We start from the raw sequence: 24,217 nt of genomic DNA, 5'->3' as shown, positions 1-24,217 counted from the left end.
CGCTGTTAATATTATTCGATTTTCTACAATATTAATCTTAATCGCACTTAATTTCCATTTAATTGAATTGACTTTTGCTTTAGCTTCGCATTTGTTTCTCCCAATTTCCCTAACAACTAACAATTATATTCCAAGTATGCAATCAATTGGAATGAATAGGTATACATACAGCTCTGCATATATATTGTATAGATTATTGATATGATAAATTCTGACGTTAATTGGCTCTGCAATTTTTGTTTGAAGTATTTAATAAATAAATATTGCGTATACGCCGCATGGCGCAGTGTTGATAGGGCCTCGGCTTGATGCATTATTTATGCAAATACTTGCGTAAATTAACAAAGTAAATTGTTTTTGTTTTGCAGCTTTTATAGGTGTGTGTATAGATATGTTTGTGGCTCAGTGTGCGTGTGTGTGTATGATTTGCTGTCTGCCTTTAGCCGTTTGGCATTTGGGGCTTGGAGACGTCATATGTTTGTGCCGGCCAAACAAATCACACAAATGTGACAGGGCACATATATACATACATGCCTATGTATATACATGTCTGTATATATAGCACATATGTATGTATGTATACATGCCTATATTCCACACATTTTCACATTTGCTTCGACTTAAGCCGCGTACTCGGCAATAAAACGTCGAGGATTTATGGGAACGTGTCATTTGGCCCGTTTGTTCCTTGTGCGACGCATGCACACACATATAAGCATATACCCACACACACACATAGGCAGCTGGCAGGCAAATAACAAATAAACAAATTTAACAAGCAAACTTCTCGCATTCATTTAACGCTCACTTCAACTGTGAATCGCCTTTTCGTGGCAGCCAAAGCGATTTCTGTTCATAGATAAATGCGCTAGTATCTAAGGCATATTAGCTAATGAATGGGGTTTGTAAAGCAGCTACCTAGTCACCTAATCAAATATTTGTTAGTTTAGAATTTATTAGCTCTAAAATTGTTTGCAACTCATGTGGAAATTTGGATTTATCTCTTATTTATTTATATACATACATATATTAGCTTAATCGGCTGGCAGCGCACCTAATGCTCGCCTTGGTATAACAATTTGTATTTCCATTTGTTGGATCTTTCTCTCCTAGTTTTTTCAGTTTTCTTTTGCTTTTCACCTCAAGGAATGCAGCTTTGAACTGCCCATTTTCAAGTGCTCAGAACTTGAACACCTCAGCGCACTTAGTTCACACCTCAACTTTCCTGCACTCTCTCTCCCTCTCACACGCACACATGCTCCAACTGCCTGTGTGTGTCTGTTTCTTAGTCGGCTTGTAGTCAATCAGTGGATTTCACGTTCAATTTGCTTGTTGGACTCATCAGGCGTCGTTGTCTGGGCCATGCGAGTACAAATATAATTAAGTGCCAGGATAACACGCTAGCTCATGCTCAGACACACATAGATACATAGGCACACATATACATACACACATATATATATGAGTAGCTGAGCCAGACGCTGGTCCTGGCAGTTGCTTCATTAACGCCTCGTTTACCTCTCTGGCCGCCGCGTCAGTCCAAGTCTCAAGTTTGCGCAGCGCTTGACTTTTTTATACCAAAACACCCATTAGAAATGTGTGCCATAGGGGTAGATTAAGTTTGAGTGGATGTGTGTAACAAAGAATCCCTATAGAATAGGGAACCCTTAAAACAATTAAGTTGTGAAACTCTTTCAAATAGTAATAATAATTAGAATTAATATTGTTCAACTATCGTGAGCTCAGAATAATCTCTCTCTCTCTCTCTCTCTCTCTCGCTGATCATCTCTGTCTCCCTCTCTCTCTCTCTCTCTGGATGTCTCTCTCTCTCTCTCTCTCTGTATGTCTCTCTCTCTCTCTCTCTCTCTGTATGTCTCTCTCTCTCTCTCTGTATGTCTCTCTCTCTCTCTGTATGTCTCTCTCTCTCTGTATGTCTCTCTCTCTCTCTGTATCTCTCTCTCTCTCTCTATGTCTCTCTCTCTCTCTGTATGTCTCTCTCTCTCTTTGTATGTCTCTCTCTCTCTCTCTCTCTCTCTTCTCTCTCTGACTATATATCTCTCACTCTGACTATCACTCTCTATCTCTTTCTCACTCTCCCTCTCTCTTTCTCACTCTGTGTGTCTCTATTTCTCTTGCTCTCGTTATCTGTCTCTCTCTAGAGTTCGGCCTCTACCAGGATTTACTTTATCTCTGCTTCTATTTCCCACTTTCAATTTCCCTCTCCTCTGTCTGTTCTTCATGTTCATCTTCATATTTTTCCCCCTTTCATTCTCTTCGTCATATCTTTTTCTCTGCTTTCTCTCTGCTTTCTCTCTCTCTCTCTCTCTCTCTCTCTCTCTCTCTCTCTCTCTCTCTCTCTCTCTCTCTCTCCCTCAATGTTTATTTTTCTATATATCCCTCTGTCTTTCATTTTCCTTATGTATCACTCTCCTTCATTCCTTCTCTGGAATTCTACGATTTATCCATCTATCTATTACTCCATTCGCCTTTTACAGGCTATCTACTAGTCCAAAACTCTCTCAGCCTTCACCTGATTTGCGCTTTTAATTTGTCTGCCGGCGTTTGTTGCTAGGCTTTGGTTCCAACTCTGCCGCTGGTCTGACAGGCTGGCAGTCAGGTTGTGTGAGCCCTGACAGCCTGAACAAGCATCATTAGTTCTAATGAGCTGTGTGATAAAAACAAACACAATAACAACAACGAAAAATTCCATCAAAAATTGTGCAAAAACAACATTTTTGGGGGTTTGCGAAAATAATTAATAAACAGCAAAATTTCAATTGCCTGGAGGCTTGAGTGGATGCTGCAGCTGTGATTACTTAACTCCATTCAATGGGCGGTTATATGAGATGCCCCATGGCTCCCCCTCGGCTTCCCCTCTGCTCTCCATCTGCTCTCGTAATGCATCAATTTAGCTGAGAATACTAGAGTAACGCCCCTTTGCAAAGCATCGCCAAATTGGGCGCAACCTTTGTTCATCGTCTTCTTCTTCTACCTCCTCTTGTTGTTGTCTTACAGCTTTTGGGCTCTGACCCGGCATTGTCCTTGAGCCCTGTGCACAATGCGGTCTTTTATTATGGTTTATTGCGTCAGCGCGGCTTGCAGGAGCAGAAACTGTTTGCCGGCCCGTATGCCCCCCTCACCCCCTCGCCTGCCTGCCAGCTGGCAGAGCGCCCTGACTTTGACCTCGTTGCATAACCAAAGACAAACGCCAATTGCAGAAAGCCAAGCGAAGTCAACTGCTGACAGTTGCAACCGCATTGAGAGAAACTACTGCGGCAACTGCTGCTGCTGCTGCTGACACAGCCTCCACAGTTAACCCCATTAGACAGCATCTTGAACACATTTCGAAACTGTCTTTTATTTCAATTGTGGCCAGATTATTAAGTGCCTAAGAGTGTGAGAGGCAATTGAGATGGCCTTTTGTAACTAACTCTAACTCAATTGTTGACCAAACGAGAGTGATGCTACTTCCGATAGTTCCTTGTGTAGCTGTTGCTTAAGATGTCGATAACATTCAGTTGGAGAAACATGCTTTAGGAACTGCCATAAATATCTACCCTAGTAATATTCACTTTGACAAACTTATGAGAGATAAGATATAAACAAGTCTTCCTATGCTACGCTGGGTTGGGTTACAGTTTGTACAAAATCGATAAATATCGATAGGTCACATGTTCAGCACATGTCCTATATGACAGCCGACATTGTGATGCTGCTAAAGTAAAAAAATTAACTTGGGTTTAATCCCCCTTCGTCAATTAAAATATGAAACAAACCAATCCACATATACAAATAAAAGCGCTTGTTTAAGTTCTTGAACCCGAATTTCAATTAATATTAATAATAAATGAATGCGCATAGAGCCTAGACACGACTCAACTTATTCCCAAACAATATCAGGCAATGAAAATCAACTGTAGGTAATGGCAATGGAAATGGAAATGGGAAATTGGAAATTCCAGCAGGTATCGCTAGACCGACGACAAGTTAATTCACTTTGTGAGCTGTTGCCCCTTTTTTTAATAGGTTAATCGCAATTTCCACCTGCAGCACAATGGAATGAAATAATGGACATTTTCTGCTTCTATATGGCCTGACTCGGTGCTCGGCCATGCTTGGCCATTGCTTTTGGCTTTGTGGTAGCACGCAAAGAGGGCCGCTCACACGCCCACTTCAAAGAACACTTGAAATGTCATTGGCTGAAAAAAAAAACCCGAGAAAATACAAAAACAACAAAATGGAAAACAAAAACACAAACTAGTTAAAGTTTTTCATTTACCACACGCTCGTTGCATTTTGTTATTGCTTTCGAGCTTCTGTGGTGTAAGAACAATTTTCTCAACCCGTGCCACATGGCGTATGCGTAATGTTTGCCTGAGCTCTCAATGGGCGCGACCAAGAGCCATTGTGTGTGTGTATGTGTGTGTTTACTGCCCGAAATGAGGTCATATTTTGGCGTCATCTTTTGGCTCAGTCTGCTAGCAAGATAAACAGACGCCAGCGAACGAGCGCCAATAAAACAGCAGCCAAATTGCGGGCAATCTTTGAAGCAATTTTAGGGGTCCTTTGCTCAGTGCTTAATGCTGGGGGACTCCCCTCGACAGCAGTTGAAATGTCAACTGTATGTTTGCATGTATACATAAAGAAAATGTACACACATATATATAAACGTACACATACATATATACACAGCGCCTTCAAAGGATTTAACGCCTCGTTGATTGCAATTCAGTTAATTCACCATTTTTGCTGCGCATTTGCTATAATTTTTATTTGGCTTTCGAGTGGGCTACGTTTAAGGCGTACTGGGCGTGGCAGCAGCGATTGAGACGGTCAAGCCTTTGGTTGAAAGCCACAGTAATGCGAATATCCCGTAATTCATATTCCTCAAACGAGAGTATACTGATTGCAACGATAGTTATCGATAGTTGAAAGTGTTGGCAGAAGGGATTTATTTTTGAGCATTTTCTATACATATATTTCGAGGGTATTTAGCAGTGCAATCAACGCATGATGAATGGCTCTATGTATAAACAATATACTTGTAATTGAGCAATCTATGTGAAGCAAAAATATAGACTTTCATGCAAGTTCAATGTATCCCAACATACCCTAAAAGACTTGAACTATTTAGTAAATACCTCAATGTACCTCAAAGTACCTCGAGGTATTTTGTAATTGAGTTACTTTGCTTAAGTATATTCTTTATGTTCTTCCAGGGTGTCATGCCGTCGAGCATACTCTGTTTCAGAATAGTCTCTAAGCAGTAGTTCTATAATTCAATATTTATCTTTTGTATGGGCATAAAGTCAGCTTAATATTTTAATATATTTCTAGGGTATCTTATAGTACAGCAAGCCTCTCTCAAAGTAGTAAAAGTACTCTATTGTACATTAAACTTAATAAGTTTTATTTATTTTTGGCATCAAATATCTTTAATGAGATTGTAAGCCTACAGGATATATGTTGGTCGTGCCTTAAAGTTTTTTTTTTCTATCTCATTTCGTTTTACTTTTAGGTTTGTCCATACTTTGTTGCTTATGTCCCACTGCAGCTGTAAATTAGAGAATTATTGAAGCTTTGTTTAAGCAGCGCTCAAAAGCCTTGAGCAACACTGTTTTTTACGACAGCCAACACTGTATTTTTTCCTACATTTTATGATGATTGAAAAAAATTGATTCAGCACTTGGCCAACGCTGTTTGCTTTTCCAATTCGCCTTTGGTTTTTCCTTTACATATTTTATGGAAAGGTGAGCGAAAGGTGAGCGAAAGGTGAGCATTGAATTAACAATGCTGTGGCCCGCTGCGATTAGCGAGTTGAGACCATTTTTAAAATTGCAGAACGAACGCGTGCCATAATAAATTAAAAATATGTTTGTTTATAAATTGAGAGTGCTGACTGAAGACGAATCACTCTTTGAGTATATTATTATTGTAATTTCCTTGTAATTTCTTTCCCAGATATAATATCAAAGATTTTTGTAATAATAATAATTTGAGCTCAAGTCCAGTTTATACACTGTCCCAAAAATATAATTCAAAATCGTAATCAAATATACTCTTCTGCACTGTGTAAGTGAAGTATAAATATGATTTGCAGCGGGTGTAAAGGGGAGTTTTTTTTTTTTGTGCAGTCTGGGAATAGCTGTACAAAAGCAACAGCAGTTGCAACGAATTGTTTAGGGGAGCTAAAGTGGGCGTGGCTATATGGTCATGATAAAGCATCCAATGTCCATGGTTGACTGCCCAAACACAGTGTGGCTGTGTGTGTGTGTGTGTATGTATGTGGCTTGTCCATTTGTTATCGAGTGAAAGCCAGGCACGCTCTCTGAATGTAGCTACAAATACAAGTATATATATTCTCTCTAGTTATATATTTGATATTGATTTTCGTCTTAATTAGTGCGGAAATTATTAATTATCTCGATGCTGCTGTCTGCTCTCGATTTGAGTTTTCATGTTTGATGCGTCGGAAATCGAAAGGAATCGACTTAAAAAACTTTGGCTATAATAAATAAACTTGGCTCTTGGCTGGCTTCATCTGCGGTCTTCTAATTACTCAAGTAAAGTGCATTACGGGTTTTTGTTTTGGTTACTTTTTGCGGTTCAAGCAATTACATTGCTGCAGATACTCTATAGAGGAGTGAGGTTATGTTGTGCTTCAGAAGTGCTTTGTGGGAAGTTGAGGAGGATTTCTTTTGTTTTTGGTTAAAAAGAGTTGAAACAAAGGTAAAAGATCTATGAAATAAACTAAATCTTTTCTTATCCAGACTATGGAAAATCTTGGTTAGGGGTTTTACATTAAAATAATATATGAAACTTTGAATATATATATTTTTTATACTCTAGGCTTCAATCTATAAGCTTGTCTCTCTTCTCTACACTTTCAACTTTTATCGATTAAATTTATTATATGTATATTGATTATATTCACATAGTCTGCTCTTCCAACCCAGCGAGAGAGCATTCAAGAAAAAGTTTTGAATGATTTCAGCCTGCGATTGCTCCTTTGAAAACAATGTTTTACAAGTTTCCTCTTGTTGCAGTTGTACTCCCTCTCTCTCTTTCGCTTCTTCTTCTTTCCCTCTGTAGCGTCTGGCTTTTCGGAAAAGTTTTTAATTGCGAAATGCCCATTTGTGCAGCACAGACAGACAACAATGCCGCCGCCCCCTTAGGCTAAATGTTGTCGTTGCCTCTGGGCAAGTTTCTCGTAATTTGGGCATAATTATGACACAGCCAACATCTGTCATGGCTGCCACGGCACGCCCAGCGCCGCCTATTCGCAATATTTATGCAATTTACATTTCCGGCCGAAAGCGAAAACTTTTTGCTACATTTAAGAACTTTAATTACACGCAAATGCCTTGCATTGTCAGCGAAAAATAAATAAAAATAGAAAAAAGAAAAACTTTTCAACTTGCGAAAATTTCTAGAAGTTGCAAAAGACGAACAAGCTTTGGCACGCATTAGAGTTGAGTCGCTGCGTTCACAACAGGTTCATTTCAAGCTGAACGCAGCATATTAGTAGTTGTTCAGGAACTGGAGCTTCTGTTCATTTGGGCTTATTGAACGAAAAGTCTCCGCTCTAACGCGCAGAGTGGCGGCAAAGGATGAGCAGAACTTGCTGCTGCCATTGATAATATTGCAATGCCAATTCCGGTCAGTAAACTTTCAATATAAAAAGTTTTTCTTGTTGTGTGTGCATGTAGCACGGCGTAACAGATTTACAGTTATGCAAGTTCTCTGTACGCTGTCATAAATTGGGATTTTGTTCAAAATTTAATATATACAAATAAAAACCTAGATTTGTGATAATGTAAAATTTTTATTTTTCATGTTTATTTGCAATAAAAAAATTAATAATCTTAAAATTTGCTACAGTGCATATTTGTGTAACTACTTTAAGCGGCTTAAACGAACTTTGCCGCGGTGTCTGCTGATGGGTTTCGATGGCTGAATCGAAAATTCGTTAAGCTGCGTAGCGCGTTGCAACTTGCAAGTGCATGCAACTCGTAGCATAACTCAATTAGTGCTTCATTGTTAGTTATTGTTGCATTTGCCTCGTAACTGAATTTAAGCGCATTTTGTTAACGCTGCTCTGCACGCGGTTCGCTCGAAAGCGAATTCATCGTGTGGAAAGTGAAAATACAAGCCGGCCTCTGTTCGGGGCACTGTTACACACGCGCACACACAGAGAAACGTACATATGTATGTATGTACATACATTCTTACACATACATACATGCACTCGTAATTGGAGCGAACTTAAAGTAATTCGTCAAAACCGCCCACAGTTGGTGGCCCTTGTAAATTTATTTGGCTTGACGCTTTGTATAACTGCTGCCGCACGGCCGCACCTAGGTTTTTCTCTTCCATTTTTATATATTTTAGCAAAAAGCTAATGTGCCGCTAATTAGCTTGTGTGTAGCAGTTGGAAAAAAATTACTCCCAGCGGCTTGTTCACAATTGCGCGCAGCAGTGCAAAAGCTTGTCAATTACGCCGCTTCATATGTCAAAGAACAGTAAAAAATGAATTCGCCGCGGGCAATAACAAGTATGTGAGCAGCATGTGTGATAATTGCTCAAAGGATCGATATGAAAGTTCGCTCCAAATGAGAATGTGAGAGATGTGCAAGTAAGTGCTATCGTTTATCGATGTACTTAAACAAATTCATTTAAATAGGGAAACTTAATTTTTAGAAACATAATTGACTTCAATATACAAGCTCTCCCAGATATGTGGCAAAATTGTATTAAGAATATCTTAAATAGCTTTAAAATGTGTCTTTGATTTTCAAATCAGAATGTTTTTCTCATTGCATTGAAATTGCAGCAACCGGAAATGGTAAATGAAATCCATGAGCCCAAGCTGGCTGGCTATGATTTCTATCACCGGGTGTTGGGCTCACCACGCTATGTGGTTGCTCCAATGGTGGATCAAAGTGAATTGGCCTGGCGTATGCTCTGCCGGCGTTACGGGGCACAGCTCTGCTATTCACCCATGTATCATGCGAATCTGTTTGCCACCGATCTGAAGTATCGCAAGGATGCCCTGCAAACCTGTCCCGAGGATCGACCATTGATTATACAATTCTGCGGTAACGATCCACAGCAAATATTGGAGGCTGCTTTAGCTGCACAAGATCATTGCGATGCTGTGGACATCAATCTAGGCTGTCCACAGGCGATTGCCAAGCGTGGACACTACGGCTCCTTTCTGCAGGACGAATGGGAGCTGCTCACAGACATTGGTAAGTATATTATGAATACATGTATTAGAAACCATTATATTTAAATTCAATTCAATTGCAGTGCGAACGCTGCATGAGAAACTCTCTGTGCCGGTGACTTGTAAAATACGCCGATTCGAGGATCGCGAGAAGACAATTCAATATGCCAAAATGCTGGAGGCTGCCGGCTGTCAGTTGCTGACCATCCACGGACGGACTCGTGAGCAGAAAGGACCTCTGACAGGCATTGCTGATTGGAGCTACATCAAGGATGTGCGAGAGCATATTAAGATACCCATGTTTGCCAATGGCAATATTTTGGGCTTGGATGATGTGCATCGCTGTCTGGACGAGACGGGCGTTGATGGGGTAATGAGCGCTGAGGGCAATCTGCATAATCCAGCAATCTTTCAGGGCATTGCACCACCTGTCTGGCAAATGGCCAAGGAGTACTTAGAATTCGTTGATCAATATCCCTGTCCCACGTCTTATATACGCGGACATCTCTTCAAGCTGTTTCATCATATGTAAGCATAAATAATGTCGACTGTAAATAGATTTTATTCTAATCGTTATCCCTTGCAGCATGAATATACGTTCCAATTCCCAATTGAGGGAACAGCTGGCAACAGGCAATCAGCTCACTCAATTCCATGCCGTTGTGGCCAAGGTGCAGGAGAAATATGAGCCATATCATACGGGAATGGCAAAATATGAACCGGAAGAAATGGAACTGAATATGAGTGCGGGGGGAATAGAAGAGGTAAGATATCAATTATTAGTATCACTTACGAGCTATCGAATTACTGATCCCTTCTCTGGGCTTACAGTTGCCCATGCTGCAGCCATGGTTGTGCCAGCCCTATATCCGCGCCTCACCTGAATCACATCGCCAGAAAATCGCTGAAAAACAACGCGAAGCCGTCGATCCGAATCGCATCAAGCGACAATATTTTGACAATGCTGGCAATGAAATATCCAGGAAGCGCATGAAGAAGCTGAGACGTCGCCAGCGACGCCCTATCAAAACGGATGCACAGTGCCAGCTGCGCCACGAACGACACCTCGAATATTGCGAGCAGTGCGCCAATCCACTGGGCTCCAAGTGTGAATTTCGTCTGTGCCGAATTTGCTGCCGAGACAAATGCTATGCGGATGATTGTGATTGTCCCGGACATGGCATACTCATCAAATCACGACGCGCCAAGGCTAAGCAGTTCGAAGCCCATTGCAAGCAAGAAAATAACAATGATTCCGTCTCCATTGTTTCAGCTGCGAGTCCAACAATAATGGAAAGTGACGACCCACCATTAGCTGATAGTGTTTCTTGATATCGGAATAGGGATCGTAGTGAATTTGTACTGTCTAATGTAGGAAATTATGCGTGCTCTTGTTCCTATGCCTTGCTGTGCACATAAAAATACAAAAACATAACAAAAAACAAAACCAAAAACAAAATATTAAAAGTTTCTCATTCATTCAAAAAGTACTTAAACAAGTACTTAGTTAAACTGGCATTCATTTATAATTAAATTGTTTCATTCATTTAGTCATTCTTCATTATAATGTTTTATTGCAATTCTCATATTGTGTTTATTTTAACTTGAACTAATCGTATCGCCGGTACTTTCGTTAAATTTGAATTCTGCTCAGTATACATTAATTAGTATTTTTATTTATTATCTTCGTTATTTCATGAAATATTTTAGTACATAGTATTTTTAGTATTTTTCGATAATTTACCGATAACGTAATACAAATCACCTCTGTTAAATAATCAGTGGTTCAGGCTCGTGAACCAATTCCGACTGAACAATTTTGTATTCAATCAATCAACACATCTGTGTCAAGACAAAAAAAAATAACAAATGAATTTATTCATTAAATTGTAACCAATTTTAAATAATAATCAAAAACGGCAATAGAGCTAGCGACAAATCCTGCTATTGAGTGATTCCAAATAACGTGCAGCATAAGCTAGTTTTACTTTTCTTTACGTGGAACTGGACTTGGCATTTGCTGCTGAGAAACGCAAAATAAATGCAAAGAATTTTCAAATGGATGCAAATAAGAGCTTCAAATGCAACGAGCCCGGCTGTGGTAAGGCTTTCTGGTATAAGGCGGCATTGAAACGACATTTAAACACGCACAAGGAGAACGATCCCGATGCACCCATTGTTTCGTGGGGCTGCAACAATTGCACGAAAATGTTCACAACAGTCGAATCGCTCCGACGGCATTTCAAGTAAGTAAATGAATCACTGAAATAAAGTGTGGAGGCGCTAATCGATATTCCCCTTCCAGAACTGCCCATGGCTCTGTCAATGTCTATCCCTGTCAATATGAAGGCTGCAACCAGATGTTTCAGCGCAAGGATAATTTGACGCGTCATACGGCCTCGCATGAAGACAATAAGCATTGTTGCGACACCTGCGGAAAGTCCTTTGCCCGCAAGGACGCACTGACAAGGCACAAAGTGTGAGTGTAGAAACAACTGTAAATGGCATTCACATCAGGAGCTTTGATTTGGTTAAAGAGTGCTGTCAATTAAACTGTGGGAGATATAAGCTTTTGCGGTTTACCACGCCCCCCATGGGCGTATATGTATATTCGCCATATTTTGTCAGTCGGGGCTTTTCAACTATAGTGTTTTTATAGTGTGACATTGTCAAAGTTGTCATCCTTTTCATGTTATCCTTAATCATTTCCTCCCTTTTCTATAGCATTCATACACGGAAGGCCCAAGCAGCCGAAAGTACATCGAAGCAAAACCAAACTAGATTAAACTCTGTTCTCGCCAAGCACAGATCTGTGGGCTCTTCGGTCTGAGAGTAAAAAGAAGCAAGTGAGCATAAAACATCTGAAATTCTCTACAATTTCATAACTTAAATCTGAAAACATATTTTCAGGTTGGCAAAAGGCGTTAGAAATTAAGAAGGCTAAACAGCATTTGAAATACAAATTTCTTACCATAAAATTGAAGCTTTGGGTAAATATGCTCAATAAAAAAAGAAATAAAAGAGATAATATATAAAAATTTCTTAACCATTGTAAAAATGCATGTTCTTATCGTTAAGTTCAACTTTATAAATCATATTTAAATTGTAAGTAATTGTTATTCAATCCATGAAAAGCGAGCGGATGATTGGATTTTTGATATATCTTCGCATTTGTCAACAGTTGGTGGAAGTCGTGGATAAAATTATAAATTATTTTATTTAAGAATTTACATTTTTCATCTAGAGTAAGTGGAGGTAGTAATTGAATCTAACGAATGAGTGAAGCTTCATCGCTCAGTAAATTTCGATTTATAATTGATTATACTGATTACTAATAAAAAAAAGGCTACCAATATACAAAAAAGAAAATGTTCATAATAAATAGTGTGAAATAAAAAAGATAATATGCTTTATTTTAAAAATAATATCATCCTATTTTCTTTCCGGGCAAATTTGTTTTTATAGTTATTCAACAAACTAACTTAAAGCGGCTTCATTCCCATATATAAAACTGCGTAATTTTGAATTTAGCGGCAAGACTAAGATAAGTTTCGTTTTACGATATAGAAAAATATCGATAATTTTGGTTAGCCACTCTAGCTGTGGGCACGTTTTGCGGTTGCAGCTGTTGCTTAAACAGAAAATGGAGCAAACAAATGGATTTTACGATTTCTGCATTCCCTACAACAAAGATGACAAGATATTGCGTGGCATACTCAATGAATTGGTCGAACTGGGTTACAAGACGATAGCAATTGACCAGAGCTTCGATCACAGCAAAAAGGAGCCTGGTAAACGTGGTTCCGAAATGTTTCCCGAGCCACACAACATAGACAGTATACGCAAGGAGTTTGCCAACAAGTTAAAGATATTGCAGCGAATAACTATATTATATGTAGATGCAAACGTGGCGCACGCAATGGTAAGCTATGAGATTAACTTTTTGTGTGTATTCTATAATTTTAAATGATCCAATTTTTAGAGCGTTTCGTTGAATCTTCGCAAGTTTAACCTAATCGCTGGACAACCCAAAACGGAAGCAGCGCTAACGGTAAGTGGATCAACTACATCTCGGAATTGTGTTTTTATTTGATTTACCTTCTCTTTCTTTGCAACTTGTTTTTCACATGTCGCGGTTTCCATGCACTTTAGAAATTGCAATTTTGTATCGATAAGCTTTGTTTACATGTTGCTTACTCGATAGTAAATGTATTCAAATAATTATTTTAAACTACAGCTAAAATTTCGAAACACAAGCAGAAGCTGAAGTTATTGTTATTATTTGTTAAATAACTTTAAATTGAGATAAATGAAAAATAACAATTTTCGATAAGACTTCAAATCTACTGTCATCCCTATTTATTGAAACAGCTGATGAATATACACGGCGGCTTAGACGCCGTAGCACAAATCAGGTTTAAAATTCACACAGTCTTGAATGAAAATCTAGTTTGAAATCAATGTTTATTATTATATATATTTAGTCTGTGTTTTCTTCTAACAGCACTGCTGCACGTCCTTTAATGGCGATATCATTACCTTTGATCCAACTGCCGGCTCTCGTTTGCTTATCCAGCGTAAACCTTATCTCATTGCGGTGCGAAGAGGCATGTACTTCGAGATAAAGTATGCACCGGCTATAGCAGACTCAAATAATCGCAAGGATATGATTAAGGTGGCACAGAACTATTGCACCAAAGGCAAATCGAGAAATATTATCTTCAGTAGCGGTGCATTGCATGAATTTCAACTACGCGGGCCATACGATGTGGCGAATTTGTAAGAATATAATATATGTATAGCGTACAGTGAAGACTATATGAATTACCCTCAACCAGTCCTCCCACTTATACGCAGTCCTCTCAAGCAAGTCTTCGCTGTACTCTATAATATTATTTAGTTGTCATAACTATTATATCCTATATCTCAACAGGTCCTACATATTTGGACTCTCTGAAAATCAGGGCAAAAATGCAATCGATCGGTTTTGTCGGCAACTTTTCTTACGCGCCGAATCACGCCGTTTGGGCAAAACAATCATGTTTGTTAAGAATAAAGGACCAATTGTATTTTCCGACAGTTCTGATGAGAGTGACGAGGAATTGGCTGATGAAATGGATACTTTAGTGAAGGAAACAGCAAGCGAAGAAGAATCAGAAGAAAGAGAAAGTAGTCAAGCCAATAAAAGACTGAAAGTAGCATAAACAAAAGTGTATATTTATTTCGTATAAACAATTGAAATGGATGAAATCTTTAAAACATGAAAAACACTTCCATACAATTCTCGAAGCTGCAAAGTTTATTCTCGAATTTCAAAATTTATACGGTCATACATAGTGCGCGCACTTGAAATTCCAGCTATCATATCGATAGTATGTTATCGGAAGCGTTTTTCCGCACATTTTTTATATTTAACTGTTTAGACCTTAGATGCCAAACAAGAATATTAAATCTATAATAAAATAGGCTTTAATTGCAACCAATTTTCTCTATCCACGCAGAAATTTGCACAGAAGTAGCACGTATTTCCAAGTACATGTTAATGCGATTAATCGTTACTTAAAAAATACTTGACTTTTTAGCTGCCTACCGTATATCGGTCATCTCTAATCGCTGCTAAACAAAATGGAGGTCTTTGATGTGGTGCGTACATGTCTGACAAAGTGCTGCTGAAAAATTTGCGTAAAACGGCAAAAATAAGTTGATTAATTAATTAAATGTAATAACAAAATGCAAATAAAGTTGCCGGCAACAATTTGCGCTAAAAACGAAACGAGTATTGAGCGTATTTCAAATGTTATATGATTTTCAAAATCGACGAAACGAAAACCAGACACTCGAACGAAGAAAAAAATGTGAAAGAAGTAGAGAGCGAGAGTACAAGACGACGGCGACAACGACAACCCAAACGACGAGAAAAACGGCAAAAGAAATATGTATTTCGCGAGACGACGACCGCAGCAGCAGCAGCCGCAGTCGCAGTCAACGTTCAATTGTTTTTTCCGAATTATGGCCAAGTGCATGTGTATATATATGTATATGTATATATATATATATGTGTGTGTCGTGTATGTGTTAATTAATTGGCATAGCTAGACAAAAAAAAAATTGAAATCAAAGTAAAAAGAATATATATATGAATATATATACAGTTAAAAGCGTGAATTAAAATGCGTTCGCAATGAAGTGGCTTCTTTTTCGTTACCTTTTTGTATAATTAAAAATGGACCTCGCTATCTGTCGCTGTGTGAGTTTTGTGCAGTTGTATGTATATACGTGTATGCATGTGTGTGTGTGAGTGTGATGGCGATGCTCGATTTTCGCTTGATGATGATGTTTGATTATAATAATGATTATTGCCTCCCTGTCTTTTTGTCTTTCTTGTGCAATTGCATATGAGTGTGAGTGTGTGTGTGTGTGTGCTTCGGCTAACAATTAACTTGTGAGGGTGGTGCTATTTAATTTTATTTAATTTATTTTTATTGTTTCTATTTTCAAAAAATTGTAATTGCTGTCGCTGCATCTCTACCGCGACAGAGCAGAGCAGCTTGCGGCGTCTTGTTAATGATTTGCGCCCATTTTCACAGATATTTAGTGGGCTTATGGCATTTATATGCGTGTGTGTGTTTGTGTAAGTGCGACTGCAATAAAATGTCTTATATTTGTGCTTGTAATTATTTGCCGTAGCGAGTTCGCCATTTACATTTTCATTTCTTTGTGCCCGCTGCTTCTTGCTACATTTGTTTTGTATCTGAACTCTGTTGTTGTAGTTGTATTTAGTGTGAGTGGCGTGTGTCCCGCGTTGATTTTGCAAGCACCCAGAAAAGAGAAAAAAAAACTGATTTTCGCAGCCAGCATACATTTGAAATGTGTATGTATTGGTCTCTCGCCGCTGCAGCGTTGCCACACAATCGCATGCAGATGCACACACCTGTGCAAATGTGCGCTGCTGGCTTGTTCGAGTCGTCGTTTTCGTGTCGCATGTCGTTCGGCTGCTGCGCGCCCCCGCTGCGTACATTTTCCGTGTTGTTGTTGCTGTTCCTTTGGGCTCTATTCATATTTCGTGCTTTGTGTGTAAGTGCGTGCCTCATGTGCTTGTGTAGATGTGTACGTGTATATATATTTTCACTGATTTACGCGTTTGAACAGTTGCAGGACAAACAGAGAACATCTGCATGCAACGGTATCCATGTGTGTATGTGTGTTTGTATGAGTGGGCAATGACAAAGCAGAATTTGTTGCCGGCCCTTAATATGGGCTTAGCATTGTATTTGTATTTTCTACATTTGATTTGTCTCAGCTCTGTGGCCGTTTGTCATTTGTCTACCTCCTTTGCACACACACACGCATAGGCTAGCAGTAGCGGCAGCCACACGTTTTTCTAGCCGGGGCACTCGCTGTTTATATCCGCGCGCTCTCTATCTCTCGCACTACGCGCAATTGATGAGAGCGAAAATTTTCATTGCGCTCACGGGCGCCATCAGCAGCGACAAGCAGCGGTGCTGCCGATTGCGCTTATTTAACGCCAAAATCTGACTGATGAGCGATAAAACTGTAACAGTAAGAAGGCTGCGACTATTACGGTCAATTTTCAAACCTTGCATTGTTATATTATAAAATATAAATATGCCAAAATATATTGCATATATTGCAAAATGAAAGCAGCAGCAAGAGCTAAAGCATTTGTTTACACACATTGGGATGTTATTAATAGTTAAGGATTAGCCAATTGACCACCCAAAAAAAATAAATAAATAAATTTACTTTAAAAATATGCAAATATATATTAAATATATTGCAAAGTGATAGCAGAAAAAATCAAGCATTTGTTTACGTACATCTAAATCAAAATCATTTATTTTTTTCACTAAAAATTAGCTTCTTTTTGTTGTTTGTTTTGTCTTCTCTCACAAGGTGGCAACACTGATGACAGCAGCAGTCGCCTCGTCTGTGGCGGCTGTAAAAAAATGTGCTCTTCATGACTTCTTTCTGTGCCCCAATCCGTTGCCACGGCTGCTTTTCCTTTTCCAATTACACAAACGTTTTCACGTCTGCCGCTCATACGCCTATTATTTCTTTTCAGCAATATCTATCGATTTCTTTGTGTTTAGCTCTGGCAGCGGCGGTGACAGAAGGCCGGCCCCAATAGCCGAGTGCTGTGCGTATATCATGTTTAATTGTAATTATCGAGCGTGAGTGTGAGTACGTGTGCGAGTGATTGCATTGGTATGTATGTATGTATGTATGTGTGTGTGTGTGTGTGCTATTTGCTCAAGTCACAGCAGCAGCAGCACAAAGAAGAAGAAGTAACAGCAATGGGCAGCAGCTTCAGCTCAGTCGTTGCGCTTTTGTAGTTTTCGCCGCGTCCGTTTCAGTTACTACTTCTGCTATTGCCGTCGGTTTTTTCTTTCTCTTCTGCTCACTTTGTTATTGTTGTAGTAGTAGTAGCAGTCATAGTTGTTGTTGGTGCAATTGTGCTACAATTATTATTTCGCATGTGTTGCTTCTTATATATATATATGTGTGTATCTACACTCGAATTAGCATTGTTGTTCTTGTTGTTGCTCGCATTCGCATTCGCCATCCGTCATTGTTCGTCATCATTCACATTTCAAAGTTGTCGATGTCGCGTAAAAGGCAAATGGCGCTGCATGCATAACTATCGATAGGTTCGACGCCGCGGTCTGTCAATCGGGCAAACACTCAAACGCAAACAAAAAAAAAAAAACAACCAGAAACGAATGCATAATCAAAAAAGTATTCAATGTGTACTACAAAGCAATAAACACGCAAAAAGTCCAACGGATTAGCAGCCCCCAGAAGCAGATACAAAGAGGTGAGTGAAACAGCAAATATACAAATCTATACGTACACATACATAGATACGTACACATATATATAAATATTTACATACATACAAACAGCCTATACCTAGGCACGGGTACTTTTTATATTATAATTATAACTAATTAAGTTGGGTGCGGTAATGAAATTTCAAATACGAATGCGAATGATATGCACAGGCGAAACGTGAAATTTCGAGAAATTTACAACAATGGCAAGGCAGAAAATGCTTTTTAGAAATAATTATGTATCTTTAACCAAAAGCAGATACACACAAGCACAAGCACACACATATACACACACACAAGCCGGCCGTTGCCAGCAGTCAGTCACTCAGCCAGCAAATAAAAATGAACGAGCAAACCCACACAGACGCACACACACAAGTAAACGAATTGAGCGAAAACGAACACTCACACATACAGGCAAGCTGAAACAATTTCAATCAACTCTTTGCTTGGACGGCCGACCAAAAAAAAGTTGTAAAAAAAAAAAGAATAATAAAATAAACGTCACACGCGCCCCCAAAACAACGTGATACAACAACAGCAACAGCGACTGCATCTGAACGAGCGAGAAAGAAATAGTGAAGGAAGACAGAGAGCGAGTGAGCAAAGGCCGGCCTGGCATTTGAGTTTTTGGGTATCACTGCTGCGGCGAAAAATTAAAGTAATAATAAAAAAAAAGACTACAACTCGCTTAGCTTAACGTGCAAATGAGAGCGACGGGGCGATGATGACGTCGCATCACTTGGACTATGGCGACAACGGCATAAACTGAAGCAAACAATTCATCGAAACACGGCAAGAGCGCAGCGACACACACACACATGCACTTACAGTCCACACTCATGCATGACCGGTCGTCGTTCGCGAGAGCCAAAACGGCAAATGGAGAGCGCGAATAGATGGATGAAAGGCAGCAACAGCAGAAGGCAAGCAGGCGGCGATCCAAAGCCAAAGCATATCATCCATCCAAAACCGAATCAAAACCGACCAAACAACAAGCAAAAACATATGAACGACGACGACCCCAACGCACCAACACACAAACACACACATATACGTGTACGCATACCCATTCGCAGGCAAATACACGCGCAGCCCATGCCCATGACAGAGCACAGAGATACGATACTCACACACACACTCATACGCGCGCGTACTTAAACGATATGCGAATAAAATAGCAACAGCAACAACAAGAGCAAACAACATACCAACGGCAGCCGCCGCCGCAGCAGGGCAACTATGCGGCGAATTTGCACGAATCATGCGAATCTCCAATACACACACACAGCGAGAAACACAGCCAGTCTTATACACCCATACACCCATACACATGCACATGCATACTTAATACGTGTTTTGTACTTGTCGCCGTCTTCGTCATCATCGCTGTCGCTGGCCATTCTCGCCATCATGGCTGCTGCTGCTGCTGCTGCTCTATACACTCTTTTTGTTGTATCTACGCGACGCGCGTTCGTTACATTTCACAGACGGTCGCAGGCGTTTTGCCAGATTTCGCTTTTCAACCCACCCGCCTCCTTTTCCATGTCACCATCTGCAGCACCACCCAACTTATCAAACTAACAAGCATTCACAGTAATAGCAACTACAACAACAACAACAACAGCAACAATTTCTTCTACCAACTCCAAAAAGTAATCGTCTCGTCTATTGTGCCCTGCTTTTCGTTCAGTTCATTCGCATTTTTGTTTTGACTGCTCTTGTCAACTGGTCGTCTCTTTTCAACGCTCATTCTATACGAAAGCCGCCGCCGACTCTACTGACGCCGACGGCGCAGTCTGTCGTTCAGTCGCCTCCAACATTGCCGGCCATCTGTCTAACATGAGGCTGGCGCCTCAGTTTGCGTCGCTGCTCGCTCGCTCAGTCTCTGCCGCCAAAGGCCGGCACACGTTGCCGTTGCCGTTGCTGTTGCTCCAAAAACCCACCCCAACCCACGTCTGCTGCTGTCTCTGCCCATTCTGTTCGGCCTGTGCCATCGGCTGTGGCAGCGGCAGCGGCAGCGGTAGCGGCAGCACGTGATATACTCGCTTTGCTTTTGTAATTTCGCTTTTGGCTGGCTCTTTAGCGCACGCTATGCTTTTGCCACATGTTTTTGTTGTTACGTTTTTTTCACTTGTTGGGCTGTTTTTTCTTTTCCTTCTTTGTTTTCTTCTTTTTACTCGCCGCTATTGCTTTCTGTTTCTGCTCTCCCTCTCTCTCGTCTTCGCTCTCATTCAGCCGGCGCTCAGCTAACATGCTCTCGTCCATTGCCTCTCGTTCGCGCGCTCTCTCGCTCGCTCGGTCTCTCGTTTTGTAGCGTAGCGCTCTCTTGTGGGTTTGCAAGTTTGTTTCAGTTCGGATGTGTTTAGTGTTGTTGTTGTTGTTATTGCATACACAATGGCACTATCCGGTTTAGGTCCAGGTGCAAATTTTATACAACAGTTTAACTCGATAATCGGGTCAGGCTATGGTCATTTGTTCTACACGTTTTTTTTTTTTGTCTTTTTCGGCAAATTCTAGCGGGAAACATGGCGTCAAAACTTGAGGTTTTGATATTTCTTGCTCTATTCATGACGAATCGCAACGCCAGCACAATCGGTGTTGCCACCCAATTATTGCCCAGGCACAGGCTCAGGCACGTCATAAATGCACCGTTACATATTCAAAAAGCTGCGACGTGCTGTAATATACGTTACTGTATTTGCTGCTCTTTAGCTCAACCAAAATAAGAGACGAAGCAAAGAAGAAACAACTGTGTGTGGCTGTAACTTTACCTATTTTATTACCATTTTTATGTATGCATGTGTGCGTGTATATGCGCGCAGCACCCATCATCTGCCTCTTTGGCTGACTGGCTGCTGTTGCTGTTGCTGCTTGTTGTTGCTTTTCTTACAAAAACCAACTGTACTTTTTAGTTACTGTTAGTGCGCGGCGTACAAGCCAAAAGCCACTTGACTACTTGACTTGATTGCCATTAGAGAGCAATATGTGCACACACACACAAACATTCACACACAGGCATATACATACATATGTATGAGGCGCATTTCTTTCCATTCTGCCGGAATGACACAACAAACAAACACTCTGCACATTCCATTCTCATGCCATTATTATTTATTATGGGTCAAATGTTGGTTACATTTCAAAACACGAATGCCGCAAGCTTTAAGCCAAAGCCAAAGCAAAGGCAAAAGCAAAGCTTTAACTACACAAAGTTTTTTGGTTTTTGTTTTGTTGTTTCTTTTATTTTTATTATTTTTTGGTAAAGGTGAATGAACTTTGGTTGCCTGTGCGCTCGCATTGTTGTTGCAAAATGTTTAATCATATAATTTGATAGCTAGTTTTTGTTGTTGATTGAAGAGTGTTGAAGATTCTTCAATTGCTGCTTATGTTTTGAGCTGCTCTTCTCTAATTGAGATCAAGATTTGATACGATTTGCATTCCGTTATCGATAGCAAGCATAATTTGACTATCGATGGTTGACAATATCAACACTTGGAACACTCGCCGCAAATGAAATGCCCCGCAATAAAAATAAAACATAGCCAAAGCTAATGCTGCTGCTTACGTCTCAGTCTCTAACAACAACAACAGTAGGGCAAAGTAGAAGCAGCAGCGCGCGTCGCGTCGCGGCTGCGTCGGGTCAGCGGCGACGTTTGTCGTCACCAAGAGTTGGACACACACAGAAATTTGCTTGTCTATTATCACCTTTAATCGATTTTTCGCTTATTTAAAACAAAAGTACAGTTGTGCGCGCATAGCCGCCAATACACACACATAATTTCACAGAAAACAAAAAAAAATGTTTTCAGATGCTTTGTCGTTGTTGTTGTTGCTTTACATATTACTATTGCTTTTAGTTTATTGTTTTTGCATTTACTTGGCGACGCCGAAAACGTAGCAAAAGAAGAGGCAAAAAAAAAAAAAAAAACAGTTTGAAACGTAAATTCAATGACATATACATGTATACAGAGACATATACACACGTACGTATAGACATAGCTATCTGCTAGATACAAACTTTGTACACACATACACAAGTAGCTCGACTAATAATAATGGAGAAAAAAAAAGCTGAAACTAAATAAATAAATAGCTGAAATTGCAAAAGCAAAATGTAATTGATTACAAACAACAACAACAAACAACAACGACGACGACGACTGACTAAATGATTGCCCAATGAGCGCGAGTGCGAGTGCGAAGAAGCCAAGAGAGGGTAAAAGAGAGAGGGCGCGAGCTGGTGTTGTTCGAGCAGGAAAGAGGAGGTGGCGAAGGAGGCGCAGGCATTTGGTAGTGGGAGAGTGAGCTGAAGGCATGGGCTAAGCGCGCTTAGCGCTCATGTCATGCACTCTACATAAGTTTTCAGATGCATGTGTGTGTTGTGTGATGGCTGTTGATATTTGTATATGTGCATGCGTGTGTGTGAGTGTGAGTGAGTTAGTGCTGCCACTGTGGTTGGCTGACTGACTGTCTGGCAAGCGAAATATGTGCGCACGTATTTATAACAGTACACATAGAGCGCAATTTGGTACCTCTATATGTGTGCATGTGTGTGTGCTTGACTTGCTAACTGCATATTTTGCACAGTGGTTGCTTGCTAATTTAAATGCAACATTTTATTTGTAGAGTTAAACGTTTCATTTGTAATGATAATAATAATAATAAAATTCACATTCAATCAAATTTATTAATTTATTTGCTTAGTGAATGCGAATTTGCAGTAATAATAATTAATAAATTCAAAAACAACGGAAGCCTTGTCTATTGATGTATTTTTTTCAGTTAAATGCAATATTTGGTGTGCTCATCTCAAATATAGTAATATTTCAAGTCTAGTTTCACTCTAGTTTCATTAACTAGCAACCACTGTAGCTTAGCATGCGTTTGACTTGCTTGCATATCTCTCGTATGTACTATTCCGTTAACTGTAGTTTTGTCTCGCTGTATCTCTCCACTTGGCATACACTTTCCATTTACACTCACACACACATATATATATATATATATTACACATACAGTTGTACAGATGCCCCGCTCCTTTTAGCTGGCTGCTGTTTGCAACATTTGCATATCTTTTGGGCATTGCTGCTCAACCCCTCAAAAAAACGCGCTGCTCAACGGGCAACACCCGCATTACCTTTTTTTGGTGTGCTTTATTTTATGTTGTTTTACTTTTTTTCGTCATGCTCTTTGCTGCTGCTGCTGCTGCGCTGGTACTTTAGGTTGCTTGGATTTTTTTTTTTTGGGGCTAAACCTTTGCAGACAATGCGAAAAATCGATAGAGTTGGCATTGTTTTTTCTCACAGCAAAGATGTCGCCACCACCAACACAAGGACAACAGCAACAACAACGAAATCATATAAAATTCGTAACAGCATCCAAAAAAGATTTGAGGTGGGTGGGGGTGGGGACTTTGAGGCGAACAACTAGTCTTAATCCACGCCTCATTAATTGCCAACACTCTCTTCATTCTCCCTTTTTGTGTCCCTTTTTCGTCAACACTTTTCACAGCTCAGTTTCGTTAGCAGCTTCTTTTGTTACGTCTTACGTTTCACGGCTTATGTCTTACGTCTTTTGGGGGATGGTATTTGGGTACAGCCTAGCTTTTAAGATTCACAAGATATTTTAACAAATGTGAACAAAACACTCAAATGTTTAGGGGGTCAAACTGTACGTTGTATGTGTAAACAATGAAATCCATAAGCGTATAGCTTTTCCCCTTAAAAGTTGAAGTGGAATCAACAGCAATTTAAGCATAGCTACTATATATAGTATATATAAAATGTAAAATCTTCATTAAAAAAAACTATTTACTAATTACCGCTTATCCTTGTCTCTTTTCATTACAGATTCTGCATTTATAGAAATACGCTCAATACATATACATATAGCCCGTTAATTTACCGTTTTACGCAAAAGTTTAGGCATTAGGCATTTTTAGGTTATGTTACCAAGCCTTTTTTATATTTAATCGAACATTTTGTTATCTCTACAGCTGTGAGCGAACGTTTCACTGCGAATATGTCAAAGGTCGGCCATGAAGTGTGCGAAACAACAAAAAGGACAAACACAAATGTGTATACACTATAAAAGAAAACAAAAGATAATAACATATATTAATATATATAGA

General features: G+C 39.7%; 2 protein-coding genes across 2 annotated transcripts in view; both read left to right on the top strand.

Annotated features, from left to right (window-relative positions):
* Positions 1-12,338, top strand: part of LOC6575779 (tRNA-dihydrouridine(16/17) synthase [NAD(P)(+)]-like) — a 31,735-nt gene extending 19,397 nt beyond the window's left edge. Inside the window, exons 2-8 of the mRNA XM_015164805.3 lie at positions 8,834-9,251; positions 9,313-9,757; positions 9,816-9,993; positions 10,061-11,475; positions 11,535-11,708; positions 11,954-12,075; positions 12,140-12,338. Coding sequence (XP_015020291.2) covers positions 8,843-9,251; positions 9,313-9,757; positions 9,816-9,993; positions 10,061-10,561 — 1,533 coding nt within the window. The 5' untranslated portion in view covers positions 8,834-8,842 and the 3' untranslated portion in view covers positions 10,562-11,475; positions 11,535-11,708; positions 11,954-12,075; positions 12,140-12,338. The remainder of the gene's footprint in view (positions 1-8,833; positions 9,252-9,312; positions 9,758-9,815; positions 9,994-10,060; positions 11,476-11,534; positions 11,709-11,953; positions 12,076-12,139) is intronic.
* A 477-nt stretch (positions 12,339-12,815) lies between these two features.
* On the top strand, positions 12,816-24,202 carry LOC6575777 (ribonuclease P protein subunit p30). Its single transcript, XM_002001745.4, has 5 exons — positions 12,816-13,151; positions 13,212-13,280; positions 13,734-14,008; positions 14,163-14,872; positions 24,083-24,202. Exons 1-4 carry the CDS (start codon positions 12,873-12,875, stop codon positions 14,431-14,433), a joined length of 894 nt encoding a protein of 297 aa, XP_002001781.1. The 5' UTR covers positions 12,816-12,872; the 3' UTR covers positions 14,434-14,872; positions 24,083-24,202.
* The last annotated feature ends 15 nt before the right edge of the window (positions 24,203-24,217 follow it).

The sequence above is a fragment of the Drosophila mojavensis genome, unplaced genomic scaffold (assembly GCF_018153725.1).
Source record: "Drosophila mojavensis isolate 15081-1352.22 unplaced genomic scaffold, ASM1815372v1 contig_36, whole genome shotgun sequence".
Taxonomy (NCBI): Eukaryota; Metazoa; Arthropoda; class Insecta; order Diptera; family Drosophilidae; genus Drosophila; species Drosophila mojavensis.
Note: the sequence above shows the minus strand (reverse complement) of the source record. Positions and strands in the feature narration are given on the sequence as shown.

Excerpts from the sequence above, each read along its gene's own strand:
- LOC6575777 (XM_002001745.4), top strand. The coding sequence starts at position 12,873 with ATGGAGCAAACAAATGGATTTTACGATTTCTGCATTCCCTACAACAAA. Across the intron at positions 13,152-13,211 it reads CAAACGTGGCGCACGCAATG|AGCGTTTCGTTGAATCTTCG; the intron begins GTAAGCTATGAG and ends TCCAATTTTTAG. Across the intron at positions 14,009-14,162 it reads CCATACGATGTGGCGAATTT|GTCCTACATATTTGGACTCT; the intron begins GTAAGAATATAA and ends ATATCTCAACAG.